This window comes from Natator depressus, chromosome 4, assembly GCF_965152275.1.
Source record: "Natator depressus isolate rNatDep1 chromosome 4, rNatDep2.hap1, whole genome shotgun sequence".
In the NCBI taxonomy this organism is placed as follows: domain Eukaryota; kingdom Metazoa; phylum Chordata; order Testudines; family Cheloniidae; genus Natator; species Natator depressus.
In genome coordinates this window covers 84,621,325-84,645,928 of record NC_134237.1, presented here as the reverse complement: position 1 = coordinate 84,645,928, position 24,604 = coordinate 84,621,325, and the positions used below count along the sequence as shown (strand labels likewise).

Sequence of the window (24,604 nt, the reverse complement as noted above, 5' to 3'; positions counted from 1 at the left end):
TAGGTGTTGCAATGCTGAGCACTGCAATGCCTAAGTTCCTTTGTGAATTGGGTCCTTAATTACTTTCTCATGACTTTCTCTTATTTCTGTAACTCAAGATGTTTGTTTAGGTCAGATTGTCCCCTTTTGGTTTATGTTGATATAAGAGACTTATCTCAATAAAGTTATGACATTCTTCTATAAAACGCCTATTTCCTTTTGGTGAGTGTGCCATGAATTATGGTCTAGTTTGCTAAGTACTGACACTGAAACCAAGGAAATACTTTATATCACAACCAAATATACAGTATAAAAATGCAATAACCTGCAAAGGTGTGATCTCCCTATTTTTATTTTGTACAGGTGTAGATTGAATTGTTCACTGAAAATAAAATCTTAAAGCATTTATAAACCATCTTATCTAAACATCTACAGCAGTTCTTAACTATCATGATCTTGACATATTTTACTGTTATTCCCAGGCTGAATTATTTTATGTAGGGTAGACCCTGTACAAGACAGAACAAAAAGGCAGTTCCGACCTCAAAGCGTTTGCAATCTAAGTATAAGACAAGAGACCATAGGTAGATAGAGACAGGGGAGTACAAGGAAACAATGAGATCATATTGGTTAGTGTGAAGGGGTGGACAAACCCCACACTGGCTCCAAGGGAGTTAAAGGACAATACTGGACCCAGGTAGCTCCTCCCCTCCAGACCTGCAGAGCAAGCTTAAAGGGAGAAATTCAGCTCAGAAGTGGGAGGCTGGGGAGGAAGATAGACCTTCTTGGACAAGGGTGCCAAAGAAGCCTCCCTTTGAGGAACAGGACTGCATACTGAGCCCAGTTGGGGCTTAAGGTTTAGTTTTTGTTTGTTTTTTTTCTTTTTCTTTTGTTACCTTATATTGGACTGGGAGCTGTGGGGAGAGACAGATGGTAGGAAGTGACCCAGGGAGGGTAACTCCGAGGGCACTGCAGGATGCTGGACACTGCTGACTCTCATAGGGCCCTAGTTCAGAGCCTGGTGGAGTGAGAGGACCCAGGCTCCCCTAGCTATGTCCACTGCTGCAGGAGGGGGCACAAGCGACATGCCACTCTTATTCCATGTCTGATAAGAAAAGGGCAAGGACATTGCAAACCTGAGGGGAAGCCAAACCCATCCTTGGGTGAGGAACTGGACTGAAAGGCTTTCCTGCTGAGAGGCGATACTGTTTGTGCTACCCAGTAAACCACCCGACCCTCTGAGGGCTCTATTACATTTGGCATGATAGGCAGTGGTCTCAGCACACTAGTGGCCCAGGCATTGTCAAGTTTTTTGTAGGCATCACAGCAAAGGAGATTTTAAAGAAGAGATTTGAAGGAGTATAGTGAAGTAGCTTTGTGGATACTTACAGGCAGATCCTCCCAAGCATGGGGCAGCATGGGAGAAAGCACAAAGGTGCTTGTTTTTTATCAATATTTGATAATAAAATAATCTTCATATCAATTGAGAATTACATTATATGTTCTATTAATAGTTGTTGATGTGACTCTACTTTTAAAAGATCCAGACATGCTCTAAATAATGTAAACATTACCATATAATAGGCAATCACATATGCAATATAAATAACTCTTCTAAAAATATTCTTCATTAAAAAGTGTATCCAGTAATAAGCTTTGTGAATTGTGTAATACAAATGTCGCTAAAATTTCTGCATCTGATTCACCAATGTCTTACTCCAGTTTTCTGCCAGTGAGAGTCAATTGAAATTAATAAAATTATGGTGTAAAATTAGAGCAAAGTGGTAGAATAATAATAGTGCTTTTAATTAGTAGGTTCAAAGTACTCTACAAAAGTGGTATCATTGTCTCCATTTTATAGATGGGGAATCTGAGAGGCAGAGAGATGACATGCCAAAGGCAGAGATAGGAATAGAATCGAGATCGCCAGAGTCCCAATCCAGTCTTAATCTCATAGTTCACACTGTCTCTCTATTAGGCTTTATTGCTACAATATATGCATTTTGATATCAAGTATGTAGATGGGCAGGTCCTCAGCTGGTGTATTTTGGCAGAGCTTCATAGAAGTCAATTCAGCTACACTAATTTATACCAACTAAGGATATGGTCCAGGGCTTTTTATTTTAATTGTTTTCACCTCAAGTGACCTCTGCACCTTCTATGTGGTCTTTGAGTTAGCCCTTCTTTCTGAGCAATAGCCATTCCAGAAATCTTTCTCCCATAACACTCAGGGCAGTCAACCAGAACTATCTGTCCATAGGTTGCAATATACTAGTACAAACAAAAGGAGGGAATGCTTTCAAGGCCTCCTAGATAGCTCCCTTCATGTCTGCTGACATACTACTTGACAGTTGCTCTTCCTTCCTTTATTTTACAACAAAGAAGGTGGTATCAAACACTGAAAAACAATCTGTAAAATAATTTTTTACATTTGACTGATTACTCAAGCATGTTTTACATCCCTTTATCTATATCTCAGCTGCATTTGATCTCTAGGTAGCTGACCTTCCAAGTAGTCACAGACCTAATGAAAAATTGGAACTGGTCTTTGACACATAACAATAATTCTCAGTTTCTGAGGTACTGTACAAAATCTAGATGACACGAGGCAGAATACATGGTTGTATTTATTATTAGGGTAACTGCTTTTAAACTTGAAATGCTAGCAGAAGCAGCTACATTTTGTTAACAAATCCACAATTTTGTGGGGGTGGCGGGAGTGAGATACTATCCATTTTCCTTATAAATTAGTATTAGAACTGCTTAGAAGCCTTCCCTACTTTAGCAGCACCACAACAACCACCAGCGGCAGCAAGAGGTTTACTCCAGGGATTTCCATTTAGACTGAGGAAGAGGGGGAAGAATTAAATATGTTTGTTTATTTTATTTTCTGAAATTAGGGGTTGAGCTAGGGTCGGAGAGGAAAGAAGTTCAAATTTAGTGAATTTATGGGTGTGTAAGGGTTCATTTGGGGGATGGCTAGGTGGTTTGGTGTGATTAAATGATAGCTTAATCAACTGCCTTCCTTTTACATCATCCCCACATTCCAGCCTCAGTAGTGAGGACCAGAATGATCTGGGTATTTTTTCTTGTTTTTTGAGGGTAGGAGACATATCCATCATGGAAGCGTTGCCCTTTTAGAATAAATGGCCTGGATGTAGGATTATTTAGGATAAATGGCCTGTTGTATTGGAGAATATTTAGGGAGTGATTCTGAAGGTAATGGCTGTGAGCTTTTGGGGTGTTATTGGTAAAGGTGTTTGGGAGAGTGAATAGTCTTCTTAATTTGGCTTTGTAGCCTGCATTGAAGATCCTTTGTCTAGTATTGAGGTGTGGCAGCTATGACCACTCAATAATCACTGCAGAGGGCCAACAGAGTTGAAAAATGTTGCTGTGTGTAGCGAATATGGTAGTATTGTATGCAAAGAATTAATTGTGAGTGTTTGGATTCCTCCATTCCTATATTCATGTATGGGAGGAGACAAGTCAGAAAAATACCTTGTGAGGTCAAAATGCATAATCTCTGTTTCACTGGTTTTTCCTATAGTTAAGGACAAAAATCCCAGTTTTAGCTTCATGCTGATAGGTGGAAGATCAGTGAATTTCAACAGTCCATGATTTAATTAGGATTTTTTGTCCCCCAGGCTTGCCCGTATTAGCAAAACGTGGCTGGATGTTACCATTTTACCAGTTTGGGCACAGTTGGGTCAAGCGAGGTATTCTGTACAGTATTAGCCTAAAGAAGACAGGTGAAGATCTACTCTGCATGATTTTTGTATGGAGCCTGAAAAGCTGGAAGTTTCCTGCACCCAGGCTAGATTGATTACAGTATGTTCATTTTGTGCTATTCCCAGGATGCATTTGAGTTGACATAAGTTCAGGAGAACCAGCTGATGTGCTGCAAATTGTCCGTGTGAGTTGCTGACCCACTTTGGAGGTACCAAGGCTAATAGCAATCAGTGATTTTAACATGTTTATGGATGACAAATTGTTGGAATGAGCTTTGGATTTCACAGCCACTATGATGACCATGAAAAAATTCCAGGTGGTTCCTGGTTCAGTGCTCACAGCTAGTCTAGTGTTTGGTTTGGGATTGGAAGTTAGTCATTTAGGGCTAGGTTTTTAAAGGTATGTAAGCACCTAAAGATGCAGATAGGAGATTAATGGGATTTTCAGGAGCACACAGGTGATTAACTTGCATTGAAATAAATGGGAGTTAGGTGTCTAGGCACTTTTGAAAATCCCACTAGGCACCTGCAACTTGAAAAAATCTCGCCCTTGGAGTTTGGCCAATATTATAGACCATCTCATAATTCCTGTGTTTTTGAGATAGTGCCCTTCCTATCATGTTGGGGACTAGGGACCAGTTTTGGTGGTTTGCCATTAAAGATTAATGGAACTGAAGCCTTTCCAGTAGACCCTCAAGGCAGTAATTATTCCTTAAGCAGCCCATTTTGAAAAGAGTCCAGAATATCCCTAATTCACTGACCTTCTGGGCATGATGCAAGATTATCTATTTACCCAGGCTTTTGGGGAAGAAGGAGCGCAATTTGTGGTAATGAGTGTATAATATGGATGTTGAGTTCAAGCCTGATTAATTATTTTCTGCAGTTTGAACCAGTTCAAAATTTTTTGTGATTGGATTTTTAAAGTATCGCAAAAATATTGAGAGGCCTAGAATAGGTGCTTCATATATATCTAAATTGGTAAATAGTTCTGACATTATACTTCAATTTTTAACAAAGCCTTAAAAATCAATATTTAATTAAAGGTTTCAGAATAGCAGCCATGTTAGTCTGTATCTGCAAAAAGAAAAGGAGTACTTGTGGCACCTTAGAGACTAACCAATTTATTTGAGCATAAGCTTTCGTGAGCTACAGCTTACTTCATCAGATGCATGCATCCGATGAAGTGAGCTGTAGCTCACGAAAGCTTATGCTCAGATAAATTTGTTAATCTCTAAGGTGCCACAAGTACTCCTTTTCTTTTTATTTAATTAAAATGTATAAGCTCATCTAATAAGAGTTGAATGTAAACTTCAAAGCATAATTAGAGTGTATGTATGTATACACAGAGGCAGCTAAATACTAAAATCTGTGTATTGTTAAGCAATGTGAGAAGCAAAATTCCTAACTAGATATGTGTACTAACATTCAGTAAAATTATGACCCAAGCTTAAACAAATTTAAAGATGATATCAGGAGAGAACACAGTTTTAATTGTAATGTGAAACCTTTGTATACTACCATAAGATAAAAAGAAAAGGAGTACTTGCGGCACCTTCGAGACTAACAAATTTGTTAGTCTCTAAGGTGCTGTACGTACTCCTTTTCTTTTTATGGATACAGATTAACACAGCTGCTACTCTGAAACCTACCATAAGATACTTCTATGTGTCATGGTTGGGGTTTTGGAAAAACTTGGTGTAATGCATCATGCACATTACTTTCAAGGGATGAGACTAATATATGTTTAACCTAGTGTTTTAGTAGTAAGGCTGCAGTGTATTTGTAGAACAATTTACCTGGACTACAAACCACTTTCCGCTGGCGAGAGAGAGAGAGAGATTTTAGTTTTCTGACAGTTCCAAAATATCAAAAAATAAGCTCACATTGAACAAAACCTTTTGGGTATTTTTAACTTGTTCTAAAAGATAAAGAAAATGAAGGGCTACATTTGGAAAACAGGAGGAGGTGATTTATAACCATTCGTCCAGTAGTTAGCGCAATCACCTTGAATGTGGACAGCCTAGATCTGGAGCAGAGTGCTTAAACCACCAGGCTATTGGCTGCCTATTCTAGTGTGGGGCTCTCTCAATCTTTCCTTTTGAAGCTGTTCCATTTTGTATAAATAAATATTCATTGGAGCAGGAATTGGAATGTAGGTGTTCTCCCTCCCAGGTGAGTGTCCTGAGCACAAGGCTATAGAGTCATTCATTTTTGCTCTCCCCCCTCAATGACTGTTCAAGTATTTTGTAAAAAGTGGAACAGCTTCAACAGGACAGAGTGAGGGAGACCCCCTTTAGAATACCCAGTAGCCTGGTTGTTAGGGTACTTACCTAGAAGGAGTGAAGATCTGGGTTCAAATCCCTGCTCTGGAGTGGAGATTTGAACCTGGGTCTCCCACATCCCAAATGAGTACCCTACCCATTGTACTAAAGGTTATAAGGGGGATGACAGTGCCCCTACTTCCATTTTTGTGAATAATGCCTAGATCCCTGTGTGAAATCTTGCCTGAAAAAGATTTCATTTTATTAATGTTGAAATGATTCATTTTGACTTTTTGGAAAAATGTTCTTTTTTTTTTGTTTTGACTGAAACAATTTGCTGGAATCTACATGAATTCGCAAAATGTTTCAGTCAACCTAAATCTGCTTTCTGACTGAAAAATAGTTTCATCTGAACAATTTTGCCCAGCTGTAATGTATATATGTGTAAAAAAAAAACCACACCTCTAATTTTTCAAGCTTGACAAATGAAGGCTCATTAGAGTTGATATGACATGACACTTTTTTTGTCTCTAGGTTTGATTTCCTACACAGAATATCTGTTTCTCCTTTGTATCTTAACAAGTAAGTATTCTGAAAAAAACTCACTGCAATTTTGTGATTCTGAATTTATTCCTATACATTAGAATATTTTATGTTCACTTAAAAATTATATAAATTATATGGGGAAAAATCACATCCATCTTTTCCATATAACTTGGTCACTGTATTATCCCAGGGTAATCTCGTAATGTTTCAATTGAAGTGTTGTATTACATGGGCACCCTTTACTGAAAATGAGAGATTAAGGATTATCAGATGAATTGAACATCAGTTTGTAGTGTATAATCTCAGTCCTCTGAAATTGCTGCATAATTGTTAGATAAATTTATTAAAGTTTATAAAGGACTTCTGAAGATGGAGAGAGATACATAAGTTGTAAATATTATTTTTCAATCTATATATGATATCCGCTTACATAGTTTTAGAAAATCTGTTAAAACTGAGCCAAACATTTATTTGTAAACAACAAACACTAACAAAATTAAATATTTGTTTTGTCTTCCACCTGGGAAAACAATATAGAAGAATGTAGAAGGTTTAATTATTTGATTGTACTAGAGTCAATTATGTATAGTATAGATTTTCCATAACTAACACAATTGTTTGAGATTTTAGATTTGTAAATTAAAGATTTACAAACTAGTTTTAGAAGTTTTGTTAACTTCAAATAATAGGCTTTTAAAACTGTCATCTATTGGAATTTAAAAATCAAACACAAGAACCACAACAGTGCTTCATTTATTTGGGCATTTCATGCAAGAATTCTCAAGTGTAAGCATGGAATCATATACACAGGATTGTATGTGTCAGAACCCAGTTCTTTTTAATCCAGACTTTTCAAAGAGGTTTATATGAGAAACTGATACCTCAGATGTAGAGCTAGAGGCTCTTCTTTCATAAGATGTTAAGGGAGAAGAAAACCCCATACTCTACATAAGCTAAAAGCTGTTCTCCAGGGAGAAAGTTGTATCCATCATTGACAAAGAGGCCGTGGCAGTGAAGTGGTCTATGGACTGCCTGAGGTACTATTTGCTGAGGAACCCTTTTTCTCTGATCACAGACCTCCCTAAATGTAGCCCTGGAAGGCACCCAGTGCTGACAGCAGGAGCCCGACAGGCGCCTGGCGCTGACTCGTAACTCGGCGGGGGCATTGAAGACCCGAACCCTAGTGTGCCCGGCAGGGACTGAAGTCCCAATGCTTCCCAGCAGGAGCTGAAGCTCTAAGCTCCGGCGTACCTGGCGGGGCTCCATTTAGGGAGGGCAGGGCAGCACCTGCCCCCCCCAGTTATGAGTCAGCCCCAGGGGCCAGCTCCTCCAAGCCCACCAGCACACAGCCAGTCACTCCTCTGCCTGCACTACACCCCCCACACACACAAACTGCTCACAGCTCCCCCAGAGCTTTGTGGTCTGGTCAAAAGCGTCTAGTGATCTGGATTTTTCCCACAGTCCCCCTGTTGACTACCCTTGCTCTAGAATATTTTGGCTGAATTTGTTTTCCATTACAAATAATATCCATAAAATGGACTAGTGTCTGGCCAAAAATGAGATTCTTTATTATAGGAAAGAAGTGAAATGGGAGGTGCCTTACCCATTTTTTGACTGAAGGATAAAATAGTTCAATTGTCCGAATGGTGGACGTTAAACTGAAATTTTCAAAATCCAAACAACTGAGGTTATCAGCTGATGCCATTTTTATGTAACTATGGCAGAGTAAGAAGAGAGCTTTGGTCCATCATTGCATAGGGCCATATGTAAAGGCAAGAAATTATTACTAAATTGAATAATGTAATAAGCTTTGAAGTTCAGGCTAAGATGACTGGGTTTTCAACTCTTCCTTCCAAGTGCTCAAAGGGACCTACTAGAATAATGGTGTACATGTGGAGTAAATGCAAACATTGCATACCTTTTAGAGACATGGAATATATGGCCATAGGACTGCGCTTTAAATCACACAATCGGCTTGTCAGCTGTTTCTCTTGCCAATATCAGGGAACATGAGTATGGACTGTTTTAGTTGGTAGCTTTAAGACCTGACCAAGGGCAGATAGCAGCATCCCTTTAATCAGTGGGAGATCTATTTTTTTCCACCCAAACTTTTGGCCAGTCACTTTAATAAAAATGTCATTTGATATTTTAAAAGGAAAATCATATTGGAAAATTCTCTGAAGGATTCATTTAACATCTTAGTCATCTTTTTTTCTCTAGTGCTGCCTTGGCATTTAGAAGTTGAAAGGAAATGGTATTCGTAATTCTCTGAGCCTCTCTGGTTAATAAAAAGAAAAGGAGGACTTGTGGCACCTTAGAGACTAACAAATTTATTTGAGCATAAGCTTTCGTGAGCTACAGCTGAATGCATCCGATGAAGTGAGCTGTAGCTCATAGAATCATAGAATATCAGGGTTGGAAGGGACCTCAGGAGGTCATCTAGTCCAACCCCCTGCTCAAAGCAGGACCGATCCCCAATTAAATCATCCCAGCCAGGGCTTTGTCAAGCCTGACCTTAAAAACTTCTAAGGAAGGAGATTCCACCACCTCCCTAAGTAATGCATTCCAGTGTTTCACCACGCTCCTAGTGAAAAAGTTTTTCCTAATATCCAACCTAAACCTCCCCCACTGCAACTTGAGACCATTACTCCTTGTTCTGTCATCTGCTACCACTGAGAACAGTCTAGAGCCATCCTCTTTGGAACCCCCTTTCAGGTAGTTGAAAGCAGCTATCAAATCTCCCCTCATTCTTCTCTTCCGTAGACTAAACATCCCCAGTTCCCTCAGCCTCTCCTCATAACTCATGTGTTCCAGTCCCCTAATCATTTTTGTTGCCCTCTGCTGGACTCTTTCCAATTTTTCCACATCTTTCTTGTAGTGTGGGGCCCAAAACTGGACACAGTACTCCAGATGAGGCCTCACCAATGTCGAATAGAGGGGAACCATCTCGTCCCTCGATCTGCTGGCAATGCCCCTACTTATACAGCCCAAAATGCCATTGGCCTTCTTGGCAACAAGGGCAGACTGTTGACTCATATCCAGCTTCTCGTCCACTGTAACCCCTAGGTCCTTTTCTGCAGAACTGCTGCCGAGCCGTTCGGTTCCCTAGTCTGTAGCGGTGCATGGGATTCTTCTGTCCTAAGTGCAGGACTCTGCACTTGTCCTTGTTGAACCTCATCAGATTTCTTTTGGCCCAATCCTCTAATTTGTCTAGGTCCCTCTGTATCCTATCCCTACCCTCCAGCGTATCTACCTCTCCTCCCAGTTTAGTGTCATCTGCAAACTTGCTGAGGGTGCAATCCACACCATCCTCCAGATCATTTATGAAGATATTGAACAAAACCGGCCCCAGGACCGACCTTTGGGGCACTCCACTTGATACCGGCTGCCAACTAGACATGGAGCCATTGATCACTACCCGTTGAGCCCGACAATCTAGCCAACTTTCTATCCACCTTATAGTCCATTCATCCAGCCCATACTTCTTTAACTTGCTGGCTAGAATACTGTGGGAGACAGTGTCAAAAGCTTTGCTAAAGTCAAGGAACAACATGTCCACTGCTTTCCCTTCATCCACAGACCCAGTTATCTTGTCATAGAAGGCAATTAGATTAGTCAGGCATGACTTGCCCTTGGTGAATCCATGCTGACTGTTCCTGATCACTTTCCTCTCCTCTAAGTGCTTCAGAATTGATTCCTTGAGGACCTGCCCCATGATTTTTCCAGGGACTGAGGTGAGGCTGACTGGCCTGTAGTTCCCAGGATCCTCCTTCTTCCCTTTCGCTCACGAAAGCTTATGCTCAAATAAATTTGTTAATCTCTAAGGTGCCACAAGTACTCCTTTTCTTTTTGCGAATACAGACTAACACGGCTGTTACTCTGAAACCTCTGGATAATAAATTACTGGTACTTTGGTATACCAAAATGTTCTATTAGCCTCTTAGTATTATTTCCAAGTCATTTGATACTTTGTCTTCACACGAGACATTAATTCTTATAAAAGTCAGTGGAGTTATACATAGGGTGAATGTGTCCCCTTATATTTAATTGCCAGGCTTTTGAAATATAATAGAACTCAGTGGGACGGGGGAGAGTGCATGTGTGTCACCTTTTATTTACCTAACATAAGTAATGCAGTGCTAAACAGAAGAAGGCTTTACAGCTCTTGGTTATTCCTCGTCTTGAGATTCTGTTAGTTGCTTTGTCCTTATTTCCCTTTTCCTTGTATCCTTTAAATATATTTCCTTGTTAAATCTGTTCTGTGAATATCTTAAATTTCATTTGGTTGCCCCGTTTGTTCTTTTTGCCATAATTCACAGGATACTAAATTGTTTGCTTACTTTGATATTGCTAGATTTTTAAAAGGTTTATTGCATAAGCTTCTAATATAGCCTGGCTTTTGAATTCTATTGTTTAGTCTTTACTAGTCTTTATCTGTATTCTTTTAAGATGTCATTTCTTCTGGCTGTTTCCAAAGCTTTTAAAGACAGCAATGAGTGATTTGTAGGGTATTTTAAAAGATAGCCTGTTTACTCTCTTTCACAAAGATAAGGTTGTCTTTAGGACCGTCACTTCTCACCTAACGCTGTTCAGGGATTTCACCTTGGTCAGTATGTTGTTTCTCTTATTGTCCCTAGCAAGTTCTTGTTCCTGGATAGTAGAAGCCAGTTTTTATAAAACTGAATGGTAAGAAGATTATAAGTTAAAATTTGGATGATATTTCATCATTGCAAAAATCTTATAATTTTGTGGGGGAATTATTAACTAATTTTGATGGGTCATGCCTTTCCTAGCAAAAATTGTACAAATGTATTGGCTGTGTGTGTTTTTGCTGAGGAAAGCTGGCTCTGAATTAAGGTGCATTGTGCCAGCAATATGGTAGTCTCTATTTATCTGACATTCCAATCAACATAATTTGCAGATCAGAAATGTGGAATCAGATATATATCTTTTCAGAATCGCTATTTGGACTTCAGTGCCACAACGGATCCTCACTTCAATTAAGCAGTATTGTAAAAATATTTTTCTTAAATCTTCTAATACTGTAAGCACATAACCTCCCCGCCCCTCGCCGCCCACCCACAGAATGGGCTTTGCCTCAATTTCCACAATGACTCTGGGAGGAACATTGGCCCTACCCCTAGGAGGTGACAACAGGTAATAGCCATGTGTGATTGCTTCTCCCTCCTCAATACCAAACCACCACTGCTCCAAGATGTTTTACCCTTTTTCTTTCTTTTTCTTTCTTTTTTTTTTTCCAATCTATGAACTTTGAGGTTTGCATTAAGCTTCTGAAATGTTGAAAGTGAAACAAATGTATAAGGTGAGATCCCTAGCTGCTGTAAGTCAGTTATACACTGTTTATATGCACAAATATACTGATATACACTAGTTGAGGATCTGATCTAAAATATTCAGTTTATATTCATAAAGTTTAAACTTTTATCATCACTTTTTGCAAATAATTGACAATTGTATTCTTTTTCTGGCAGAGCCTCATGCAGGTTTTAAAATAGCTTTCAACATGTTTGATACTGATGGCAATGAGATGGTCGACAAAAAGGAGTTCTTGGTGGTATGTATATTAGATATTGCTCTTTGATCAGTTTCTGAGTATTTTGACATAATCTTGCTATCATTCTATTTTTATGTTTAAATTCTGTATGACAATGAGAGATTGCATAAAATGGTAGGTAACTGTAAATGTCAACTATTTATAATGGTGCATAGATGTACTGCATGCTGTGCTTTGAAGTTGAATTGCCATTTCCCTTCTACTGTTTTTGTTGTTGTTAATAAATTTCTCAAATAAAATTCCTTTTGGGCTAATATTGCCACAGCTGTGGTCAGCAGTTACTTGAGCTAGACACACTTTGGTATAACAATGAGAGAGCTTGTGGCAGGATGTTCTCCAGGTGGCCTCTTGCCTTTGTTTATTTCCCCACTTGGTCCAAAATAACCTGAATCTGTTGACTTTTGTGACATGCTACAAAGCCAGTTTATTTTGGGGACCATTTGGAGAGGCTCTGAGGTGGAATTGAGATATTCCTGTGCTGCTTAACCCCATCATATCATTAAGGTCCCATTTCATCAAAGCGCTACAATGTTGTGTAAATCATATTGATTTCAAATGCAGGCTTACAGTAAAGCACATGCTAAAGTGATTTGCTGAATTGGGCCCTTAATAGTTTTATTACACCTGGATGATGATGGTGGCAAGGCTGACTGGAGTCTGAATAATTTGTACTTTTAAATAATGGCAGGGCACCTAGAGCTTTTGGATTAGGTGTTGTGACAGATATGACAATTTCCTGCAGTATCTTGGGGAGCTCTTACTGTATTGCGTGTATCATTGTGGGCCAGGGATTGTATGTAATTCCATGGGGGAGAGTAACCACAGCCCTCAAGGAACTAAGAAGAGTGGAGTGTGACTGGGTACTCACTCAGGATGTAACACATCCAGCAGGCGGCAGGTTTGTATAATTTTTGGTAGTGCCCAAACGGGTCCAAGCCCCCCCCCCCCACACACACACACACACACGCGTGTGAACACACCTGCCTTGTAAGCCAATATATATGTTTTAAAATAATGTAAAAATGTGAGGGGTTTGGGGTGTGGAAGGGGCTCGGGCAGAGGGTTGGGATGCTGAGGGGAGGGCTGCAGGGTGGGGCCGGGGATGCGGGGTTCATGGTGCAGGAGGGGGCTCAGGGCTGGGGCAGAGGGTTGGGGTGCAGAGGGGTGAGGGCTCTGGCTGGGGGTGCGGGCTCTGGGGTGGGGCGGGTATGAGGAGTTTGGGGTGCAGGCAGGCTTCCCCGGGCTGGGGCCAGAGAGGAGGACTCCCTCCAGCCCTCCCCCACACTGGCAGCAGCGATCTCCGAGGGAGGGGCCCCCTCTCCAATCCTGGCAGCACATTCACCTCGCACCACTAGATCATTCCTTGGTTTCTGTTCAGCATATGCTGTGTACATACACTCTAAACACACACATAAATATATACACACATACTCAGGCGTCGACTAAATGTGCTCCTAGAGCCCCTGTCAGATCCAGGAAGCCCCCTCACCTCTGATGTGGTGGGTGTGGTAGGTACGTGTGTGCCTCCTCCCCTGCTGCTGCCCCTCACTGTAGCCTCACTGGAGGTAGGGAAAGGGGCTGCCCCTTGCCCAGTGTGGGGCAGGAGCGGTGACTGCAGTTGGGGGGGGGGGCCTGTGCTGGTGGATGGTCCCACCGGAAAAGGAAAGGGTCTGTCCGTCTAAGGCAGAAGGGCAGGATCAGCCTGCCCTGACACTAGTGGATGGGGGCGCTAGGACCCTGTGCCGGCAGTTGGTGCCGGGAGTTGGCAGAGTGGAGCGCAGCGCATAGCTGCAGGGGACAGCCGCCCGCTTGAGGCAGAGATGCTATGGGGCCCGGGGAGACGCATGGGGGCATCAGGCAGGGGCAGGGGACCTTCAGGGGAGGCGCGCAGGGGGCAGCAGGTAGGGCCGGGGGAGAGACCCGGCCCCATACATTGGTGGAGCCAGGCCCCTCGGCCCTGAATATTGCTGGAGCATGGGCACCACGGGCCCATATTACTCGCTGCCGCTGCTAGTTCAAAGTGGATTCTCCAGAGGCCAAAGTCAAAGGAAGGACTTTAGATAATTAACCTGAGTTTAAGCTGACTCAGGGGCTTCGTTATGTTCCGGAAAACAGACAGGACCTTCTGTCCAAGAGAAGGGCCCCAATACTTGGAGAAGGGTTGGAAGGACTGACACCAACTAGGGGTGATCTCTGTTAAGCTTATTAGCATGCATGTAGGATGTTGTTGTTGTTTTTATTGTTTTAATATATTTTCTCTGAAATGCTTTTTTACTTTACTACTAAATGTGCTTGCTTAAAAAGAGTTGTACTGTAACTTAACTATGGCTAATTACGCTGTTTATAGACTCTGAGGAGAAGAGAAAGCAGGCCTGCTGAGGCAATCTGCATTGGTGGGGAATTGCCAGTGTAGGCAGGAAACTGTGCAGCCTGGAAATACCCTGGTCAAGTTTGAGAGATGCACGTGTCTCTGCCCAAGAGAGTTGATGGCTGGGGAGCCGGAAGCCTGTGAATACTTGCCCTTGCTGGACCACAGGTTGAGATTACAGGTGTAGTTGCCCTGAACTGAGAGAGGTGTACTTTTGTTATTTTACAAATCTAAATAAATATTTTTCAATCTGTAGTTTAGCCCAAAGGTGAATTTTATCTATTTACTTGTATTTTATTGTTTGAATGAAGTCCAGAACTATTGGGTGAATACCCTCTAGTCCTGGTGACTTATTGCTGTTTAATTTATCAGTTTATTCCAAAACTACCTCTATTGACACATCAATCTGGGACAGTTCCTCAGATTTGTCACCTAAAAAGAATGGCTCAGGTGTGGGAATCACCCCCAGATCCTTTGCAGTGAAGAGTGATGCAAAGAATTAATTTAGCTTCTCTGCCTCAGCCTTGTCTTCCTTGAGTGCTCCTTTAGAACTTGGATCATCCACTACCCCCCTGATTGTTTGGCAGATTTATTCCTTCAGATGTACTTTAAAAAAATGTGCTGTTAGTTTTTGTGTCTTTGGCTAGTTGCTCTTCGGATTGGTTTTTTGGCTTTTTTCCTCTACCTTATTATATATTTTACACTTGGCTTGCCAGAGTTTATGTTCTTTTCTATTTTCCTAAGTAGGATTTGAGTTCTGATTTGTTAAAGGATGTCTTTTTGTCTCTAACTGCCTCTTTTTACTTTCTTCAGCCAGGGTGGCATTTCTGTGGCCCTCTCACTGTTTTATTTTTATTTTTATTTGAGGTACACATTTAATTTGAGTCTCTATTACTGTATTTTAAAATAGTTTCCATGCAGCTTGCAGGCATTTCAGTCTTGTGACTCTTCCTTTTAATTCACGTTTAACTGGCTTCCTCATTTTTATATGGTTCCCCTTTTTGAAGTTAACAGCTACTGTGGTGGGTTTCTTTGGTATTTTCTCCCCTACAATGATATTAAATTTAATTACATTATGGTCACTATTACTGAGCGGTTCAGCTGTATACACCTCTTGGAACAGATCCTGTGCTTCACTTAGGACTAAATCAAGAATTCCCTCTCCCTTTGTAGGTTCCAGGAGTAGTTGTTCCAAGAAGCAGTCATGAATGATGTTGAGAAATTTTATCTCCGCATCCCATCCTTAGGTGACATGTACTCAGTCAATATGGAGATAATTGAAATCCTTCATTATTATTAAGTTTTCTGTTTTTTGTAGCCTTTCTAATCTCTGACAGGTTTCAGAGTAGCAGCCGTGTTAGTCTGTATTTGCAAAAAGAAAAGGCGTACTTGTGGCACCTTAGAGACTAACCGATTTATTTGAGCATAAGCTTTCGTGAGCTACAGCTCACTTCATCAGAATGCATTCCGATGAAGTGAGCTGTAGCGCACGAAAGCTCATGCTCAAATAAATTGGTTAGTCTCTAAGGTGCCACAAGTACTCCTTTTCTTTTTTCTAATCTCTGAGTATTTCAGCGCCACCGTGTCACCATCCTAGTCAAGTGGTCTGTAGTACAGGCTGAACCTCTCTAGTCCGGCACTCCCTGGTCTGGCAATATCCATGGTCTGGCATAGGCACCGACTCCATGGGTGCTCTGGGGCTAGAGCACCCACGGGGAAAGATTAGTGGGTGCGGAGCATCCACTGGCGCCAAGCCTCCCCCTTCTGCTCCCCTCCCCCTTGCCTCTCGTGTGCCAGTGGCCCCGCGCTTACCAACTCCACCTCCTCCCTCGCAGCGCTTCCGGAGCGCTGCAAACAGCTGATTCACGGTGTTCAAGCTCCGGAAGGGAGTGGGAGGACCTGGGGCCGACGGCTGGGACCCCGGGCGAGGGGCTGGTGGCTGGGACCTGGGGCCAGCATTGGAGCCCCTGGGCGGGGGGCCATGCTGGATGCAAAGCCTGGGGGTGCTGCAGCACCCCCGCACCCCTACTTCCCACGGCTATGGAGACCCGCTGGAACTCTGCATTGACCTCCCATGGTTCGGCAAATTCTCTGGTTCAGCACTAAGGTCCAGAGGGTGCCGGACTAGAGAGGTTCAACCTGTATATTCTTACTGCTATACTCTTATTATTCAAGCATGGAATTTCTATCCATAGAGATTCTGTTGTACTGTTTGATTCATTTAATATTTTTCCTATATTTGACTCTTGCTTTCTTTCACATATAGTGCCACTTCCCCACCAGCATGACCTACTCTGTCATTCCTGTATATTTTGTACCCTGGTAATACTATGTCCCACTGACTATCATTAAGGCTAAGATTATGTCATCAAAGTCATGGCATCCATGACTTCTGTGACCTCCATGATATTTTCCACCTCAGCCCCAGGGCGGCGGGGCTGGAGCTGTCAGCCGGCAGGAGCTCTGGAGATCTGAGCCGCCATAAATGGTGGGGGCCCCTGCAGCTACCACCCTCTGCGGAGGAACCTGGAGCTCTGAGCTGCAACAACTGGCAAGGAGACCATGCAGCTCCCAGCTGCCGTGGGTAGTGGAGGCACCTGAAGCTCCCAGCCACCGTGGGTGGCAGGGGGACCCAGAGCTCTCAGCCCCTGCTGGCAGAGCTCCAAGCCACCAATCTTGAAGCTCCAAGACGCTGCAAGTGGCAGGGGTCTCCCAGAGCTCTCAGCCACCATGGGAAGCAGGGGTCCCGGAGCTCTGAGCCACTGTGAGTGGCAGCAGCCCCTGCAGCTTTCAGCTGCTGCAGGCAGCAGAGGGATCTGGAGCTCTGAGCTCTGGAACTGCCGCGGGCGGTGGAGGGCCCCCAGAGCTTTTGGGCAGCAGAGGACCTGGATCTCTGAGCCACTGTGAGTGGTAGTGGCTCCTGCAGCTTTCAGCTGCCCTAGGCAGTGGGGGGATCTGGAGCTCCGAGCTCTGGAGCTGCGGAGGGGGCCCCCATAGTTCTCAGCCACTGCCACCAGAGATCTGAGCTGCTGTCCCTGGAGCTCTGAACCACCACAGGCAGTGAGGGGCCTTCAGAGCTCTGAGCCACTGTGGGCGGCGGAGGTTCCCCAGCACTCCAAGCTGCTGCAGGCAGCAAAGGGCCCCCAGAACTCAGCCCCCAACAGGTGCTGGGAGGGGACTGGAGCTCCCAGCTACCTGTGGTGGCTGTGGGACCCTCGAGCTGTCAGTCACAGCGGTGGCGGGTGCTGGGCCCCCTGCCTCTCCTCCTACAGCTGGGCTCGGTCTCAACCCTATTTTCTCACAGTTATTTTTAGTAAAAGTCACAGACAGGTCACGGGCAATAAACAAAAATTAATGGAAACTTATGACCTGTCCCTGACTTTTACTAAAAATAACCCTGACAAAATCTTAACCTTAATTATCGTTGTTCCACCAAGTTTCTGTGATGCTTATTACATCAATATCTTCATTTAGTTCCAGGCACTCAAGTACCCATCTTATTATTTAGACTTCTAGAATTTGTAAACAAGCACTTATAAAATTTGTCAATATTTAGTCGTCTGCCTTCTTGTGATGTAAATGAATGGGACTCTTTTTTTGTTTGACAGTTTGTTTCTCTTCAGTTTCTTTCTGGACTTTGTCAACTTCTATCCTCTGCTCTTTCTAGGATATAGAATATCCCCTTTTCTAAATCCTGCTCTCAGGGATGTCTCTATCCAAACCACATGCTCGTCCACACCTTTTAGCTTTTCCCCATACGTTAGTTTAAAAACTTCTCTATGACCTTTTTAATTTTGCATGCCAGGAGTCTGGTTCCATCTTGGTCTTACGTAAAGTAACCACAAGAACATAAGAACGGCCATACTGGGTCAGACCAGAGGTCCATCTTGCCCAGTATCCTGTCTTCCAACAGTGGGCAATGCCAGGTGCCCCAGAGGGAATGAACAGAACAGGTAACCATCAAGTGACCCATGCCCTGTCGTGCATTGCCAGCTTCTGGCAAACAGAGGCTAGGGACACCATCCCTGTCCATCCTGCCTAATAACCATTGATGGGCCTATGCTCTATGAATTTGTCTAATTCTTTTTTGAACTCTGCATAGACTTGGCCTTTACAACATCCTCTGGCAAAGAATTCCACAGGTTGCCTGTGTGTTGTGTGAAGAAATACTTCCTTTTGTTTGTTTTATATCTGCTGCCTATTAAGAAGAAATCTGTAATATCAAAAATATAATGAAAAGATTAAATGCCTAATTCAGCCTGTAAACAAGTTAAGGCAGCCGAGCCTAATGAAATTCACTCTAGGGGCTTAAGGAACTAGCTGAAGCAGTCTCAGAACCATTAGCAATTATCTTTGAAAACTCATGGAGGATGGGTGAGGTCCAAGAGGTACCTGTCTTTAAAAAGGGGAACAAAGAGGACCTGGGGAATTATAGACTAGTGAACCTAACTTTGATACTTGGAAAGATACTGGAACAAATTATTAATCAATTTGTAAGCACCTAGAGGATAATCGGGTGATAAGTAATAGCCAACATGAATTTGTCAAAAATAAATCATGCCAGACCAAACTATTTTCCTTCTTTGACAGGATTACTGACCTAGTGTATAGGGGTGAAGGCACGAACATGTTGTACTTTGACTTTAGTAAAGTATTTGATACAGTCCCACATGATATTCTCATAAGCAAACTAGGGAAATTTCATCTAGATTAAATTACTTTAAGGTGGATGCAAAATTGGTTGAAACAATGTATTTAAGAGTAGTTATCAATGTTTTGCTATCAGACTAGGAGGACTTATCTGGTGGGGTTTCACAGGAGTCTCTCCTGGGTTCCTATTCAGTATTTTCATTAATGAATTGGATAGAGGAGAATAGAGTATGCTTATAAAGTTTGCAGATGACACCAAGCTGGGAAGGGGTACTAGCACTTCGGATGACTGAATGAGAATTCAAAACAACTTTGATGAATTAGAGACTTGATCTGAAATCAACAAGATAAAATTCAATAAAGATAAGTGCAAAGTACTTCACTTAGGAAGGAAAAATCAAATGCACAAATACAAAATGAAGAATAACTGACCTTGCAGTAGTACTGGTGAAAAGTATCTGGGGGTTATAGTTAAGGCTACAATTTAGTCATGGGTATTTTTAGTAAAAATCATGGACAGGTCACAGGCAATAAACAAAAATTCCTGGCCCGCTGCTCAGGGAGCGGCGGGCCAGGGCCAGTGGCGCCAGCTGCCAGCAGCCGCCAAGCAGCAGCTGCTCCAGCTGCCCTGGGACTGCTGCCAGGGGCTACCAAGCAGCAGCTGCTCCAGCTGCTCCTGGAACCACTGCTTGGGTAGTCCCTGGGCCAGCTGCCTGGGGCCGCCCAAGCAGCGGCTGGTGCAGCTGGCCCTGGGGCCACTCAAGCAGTGGCCGGTGCGGCTGGCAGCAGGGCTGCCTGAGTGGCTGACTGGAGAGCCGCTCCAGGAGTGGCCGGTGTGTCTGTCCCCAGAGCCACCTGAGCAGCTGGCCCCAGGGCCAGCCACACTGGCCGGTGCAGAAGTCACAGAGGTTGCGGAAAGTCATGGAATCTGTGACTTCCGCTACCTCCGTGACCAACATGGAGCCTTCGTTATAGTGAACGACAAACTGAGTAAGTCAACAATCTGATGCAGTTGCTAAAAAGGCTAATACCATTATGGGGTGTATTAGCAGTAGTGTTGTATGTAAAATACGTGAGGTAATTGACCTGCTCTACTCCTCACTGGAGTACTCACAGTACTTCAACTGGAGTACTGTGTCCAGATTTTGGTGCCACACTTTAAGAAAGATATACACTGGAGAAAGTCGAGAGGAGAGCTATAAAAATGAAAAAGATTTAGAAAACCTGGCCTGTGAGGAAAGCTTTAAAAAACCACTGGGCATGGTTAATATTGAGAAAAGAAGACTGAGTGGAGGACCTGATAAGTCTTCATACATGTAAAGGGCTGTTACAAAGAGGATGGTGATCAGTTGTTCTTCATGTCCACTGAATGTGAGAGAAGAAGTAATGAGCATAATCTGCTGCAAGGGAAATTTAGGTGAGATATTAGGAAAAACTTTCTAACGAAAGGATAATTAAGCACTGGAATAGGATTCAAAGGGAGGTTGTGGAATCCCCATCACTGGAGGTTTTTTAAAAAAGGGTAGGCAAACACGTGTTGGGGATGGTATAGGTATACTTGGTCCTGCCTTAGCACAGCAGGCTGGACTAGATAGTTCCTTGCAGTCCTACATTTCTGTATTTCTAAATGCAACTTCATTGATGCAGTGGCACTGCACCTGTTTGCACCAGGGCTGAATTTGGCCACAGGTCGGATAGATGACCACTTGACCCCTTTTAAACTTTTCCACAGTACCTTTCCATTAAACAAAATTCGAATACTGCAAAGTTGAAAGTAAAGCTAATAACAAAAGTAACCGTATAAGCTTTACAAATAAAATAGCTTTCTGAACTGTAATATAGGACAAATTAACCCTTTGTCAGATTTAGTTGCAGAGAGAACTTCAAAATATGCCAAGAGAAGATTTATATCACCCTTAACTTTTCTGGATACAGCACCATGGCTTCAATAATTTTTTTATAAACTAATTCCTCAGATGTTAGTTTTTTTTCTTTGCTTATGTCATAGGGCTGAGGTCAGAGAACAGAAGGATTTTGTCCCCTGACTGCTGGAGATCTTTTTTGCATTGTTTTCAATGTTCAGTCCTATTATCTTGTTTCAGACAATGTTCCTAGGATAGTGCTCCCAGATTCATTCACATTCAGTATTCTTCTCATTTGTAGCCCATAGCTCTTTTTCTGCACAAAAGGTCAGTTTCCAGAAGTTCAGCCAGGTCTTTAGTAATGAATGCAACAGGATCCTGCTCCATTGTTTCATTTTCTCTATGTATATAAATCTCCCCACTGTATTTTCCGCTGAATGCATCCGATGAAGTGAGCTGTAGCTCACGAAAGCTCATGCTCAAATAAATTTGTTAGTCTCTAAGGTGCCACAAGTCCTCCTTTTCTTTTTGCGAATACAGACTAACACGGCTGTTACTCTGAAATCTGTTCCCATACGGCGTGCCTGTGCATAGTGTATTACAGGATGAGGGCCTTCATTGTCTCCCCGTAATTTATAGCAGGCAAAACCTCCACCATAATAACTGGCATAATCTGTGCTAGTCTCAGCTAAGAAGCCAAAGTGTAATGGATATGAGGGCTGAAACAATCTGTCATCTGTGAAGCACATTGGTAGGGATATGTAAAATATTGATTTTTGTTGCACTTTCACTGTTATACTACAACAGAGCCTTAGAATTACGGACACCTCGGGAATGGAGGTTGTCGGTAACTCTGAAATGTTCGTAGCTCTGAACAAAGCACAGTTTGGTCTCCAGATCCAGCAGCCGACACTCCAGCCCAGGCTTCAACAGCAGCTGACTCCCTACTCAGCACAGGCATGAGTTTGCAAGCTTGTCCTTCTCCTGGCAGGGCTGTTTGTGTGTGTGTGAAAACAGCCCTGGAAGTGGGAGAGAAGTAAAAACAGTGCATCCCCCTCCTGGCGAGGCGGGGGGTGAAAGCAGCGCAGACCCCAGCCCTGCTCCTGCTCTGCTGGCTCCAGCTGCCATAGGCTGGCAGCCCCAGTGTCTTGCTGTAAGTGGCTGCCCTGTGCGTGGGAGTGGGGACAGGCAGCCCAGATGTAATACAGCCTTTAAGATGCAATACAGGCACAGTACAGTATTTGCTTTTTTTTTCTTTGCTGCTCCCTGATTTGTTACTTCTGATTTCACGTGGTGTCCAGTCGACTGGTCCATTCGTAACTCTGGTCTCCGTATCTTTGAGGTATTACTGTAAATAAAGGAATTCAGTTGCTGTTGTCTCTTACAGACAGAGTTCCCTTGCTGAAGAATCATTTTCCAAGATTCAAAAGTGCTGTTTATTCTAGCAAGAGTTTGGAATAAATTTTATTTAATTAATTGGCTTCTGATATGTCTTCTTTGAACAGTAGAATGCTAACACATTGTGTATTGTGCTAAAATCTCCCACTTTTGGCCTTTGTCTCTGTTTCCTTCTTATGGGGACTTTATGGGCTAGATTCTTCTCAGTGCCAAGATCTGCATCTCCCCTCCTGTGGGCCATCAGGGAGTCAGTTTTAACTCTCTGATTCTCAAGAAATAGTGGCTCCAGCCCCAGCATTGGTTAAGCTTTAGGCTTTAACTGATGTAAACTGGCTATGAACCTTATGCACGCATAGCCCAGCTGAGAATTGGCAAAGTGTAGCAAAGTTCTGACATAGTCAGATGATGGGGAGAAGTTAGAGTTCAGTAGTCACTCCATCAATATTGTACCAGGTGAGGCCTCTGACCTTCCCTCCCCTGGAGGAATTCTCAATTAGCCACTTGCAGTCAGGATGTGGCTCTTTTGTGCTACTCAAGCAATGAGTAGAATCTGGACTGCATATACAAATCTGGCTCTGGTGTTTTCCTTGATCTGAAAAAATAAATTATCTAGATTTAGAATGTGTATTGTGCTTTGTGTACGGAGAAACATGACAGCCGACATCTCAACAGCACCTATAGGGCATAAAATATTACAAATTTTTGAGAGATGCAATGCAAATCTTGTGTATAATTGGGCCCTGTATATGATATACTATAAACTGTTTTAAAAGTGCTGAAAACCATGATATCACACTAATAGTACGGTTTATTACACTTTATACAAGTCAGTTTAACTGTATAATTACTTGAATTATGCAGTGTGTAGTATATGAGTGCCAAGTATGTGGTATTTCAACCATTATATAAGCAAATGAGTTACTTGTTAGATAGAATGTGTTATAATAAAGACAGGTTATCAGTTTGTGAAAATTGAAATTTTGACTTTTCATCTGAATTTGGAATAAGAAAATGTTCTGAAATCTCAAATTCTCATGGGACGGGAAAATTATTTCCCCTGTAGGCCTAATAAATATAAATTAAGATTTTCAGAGCAACATTAACTTGTCTAAATTGTACATATAGTTTTCTGTAAATGAATGTATATATTTAATCAGTGTAAATAGTAAACCAAAATACTACATATCTTGAATGTGCAACATGGACTAGTTAATGTTGCCGTAGGAACACTTTCATATTTCTTGGCTGTTTAGCCTGTAAATTCTCAAATGTAATATTACATTAATCTATGTTTTGCAGTTGACTACATCTAACATATGATTGACATAGTATAAAAATGGACTTTATAAAGATTTAGATAACTATGCATGGGTATTATGCTAATCCTTTTTAAGAGGTCTGATTATAAACAGATTTGATTCTTCTTTTACTATGATTTTTGGCTCTATATTGTGGTGGAAGTTGGAAGTTAATACAGATTTAAATGGAAAATTCATACTATTTCACTCTTCAGGAACCATCACTGCTAAGTAGTTAATGATAAGTGATCTATTTTCTTGATTTACGCATTCAGGTGATGAAATTAATTACATTAATTTATTATACCCTGTGACCATAGGAACATATGACACATTTTCCTTAAGATTAATTGTGCTACTACACAAGGGATCCAGATCTGATTTTTTATCTCAGATGCTTGTTTTGCAGGCTGTCAGAACAGAGAATAGTATAGAGGTGATTCTTTTTCTGTTGCTCAAAAGATTGAGGGATTTGTGTTGCTACTTTGGCCACTGCTGGTTGAGATTGAGAGTTTCATTCCTGCTCCTTAGTCTTGGGGCACTGTAGCATTGCAACACTGACCGCTTGTCAATAGAATAGACCCGATAGAATGACCAGATAACTCCTGATCATGAGCCAGTAGTTATGCCCTGTTTACCACAAGTAATTAGTTCATCGGTAGGAGGAAGAGACACAGATATGACTTTTCATAGAATTATAGAACTTGTAGATCGGAAAAGACCCATTAGGTCATCTGGTCCATCACTTCCGGATTGTAGCATTATTCCCAACAGTGGGGGAATTTTGTCTAGTCCAGTTTCAGATACTAAAATGATGAGAATGATGTAAAACTCTGAGGACCCTGAGGCCCTTGCTCTAAAATCTGTGTTCTCTAAGGGGGCTGTTTACTTTGTATTTTATTTAACAACAATTATTTTTGCCTTTTCATATGGAGGAGA

The 24,604-nt window shown here is 42.2% G+C and overlaps 1 protein-coding gene across 4 annotated transcripts in view; it reads left to right on the top strand.

Moving 5' to 3' along the window:
• Positions 1–24,604, top strand: part of MICU3 (mitochondrial calcium uptake family member 3) — a 146,073-nt gene that overhangs the window by 72,460 nt on the left and 49,009 nt on the right. For all 4 annotated transcript variants that reach the window (XM_074951342.1, XM_074951344.1, XM_074951345.1 and 1 more), the window contains 2 exons: positions 6,503–6,550; positions 12,007–12,089. In XM_074951342.1, the coding sequence (XP_074807443.1) occupies positions 6,503–6,550; positions 12,007–12,089 (131 nt within the window). The remainder of the gene's footprint in view (positions 1–6,502; positions 6,551–12,006; positions 12,090–24,604) is intronic.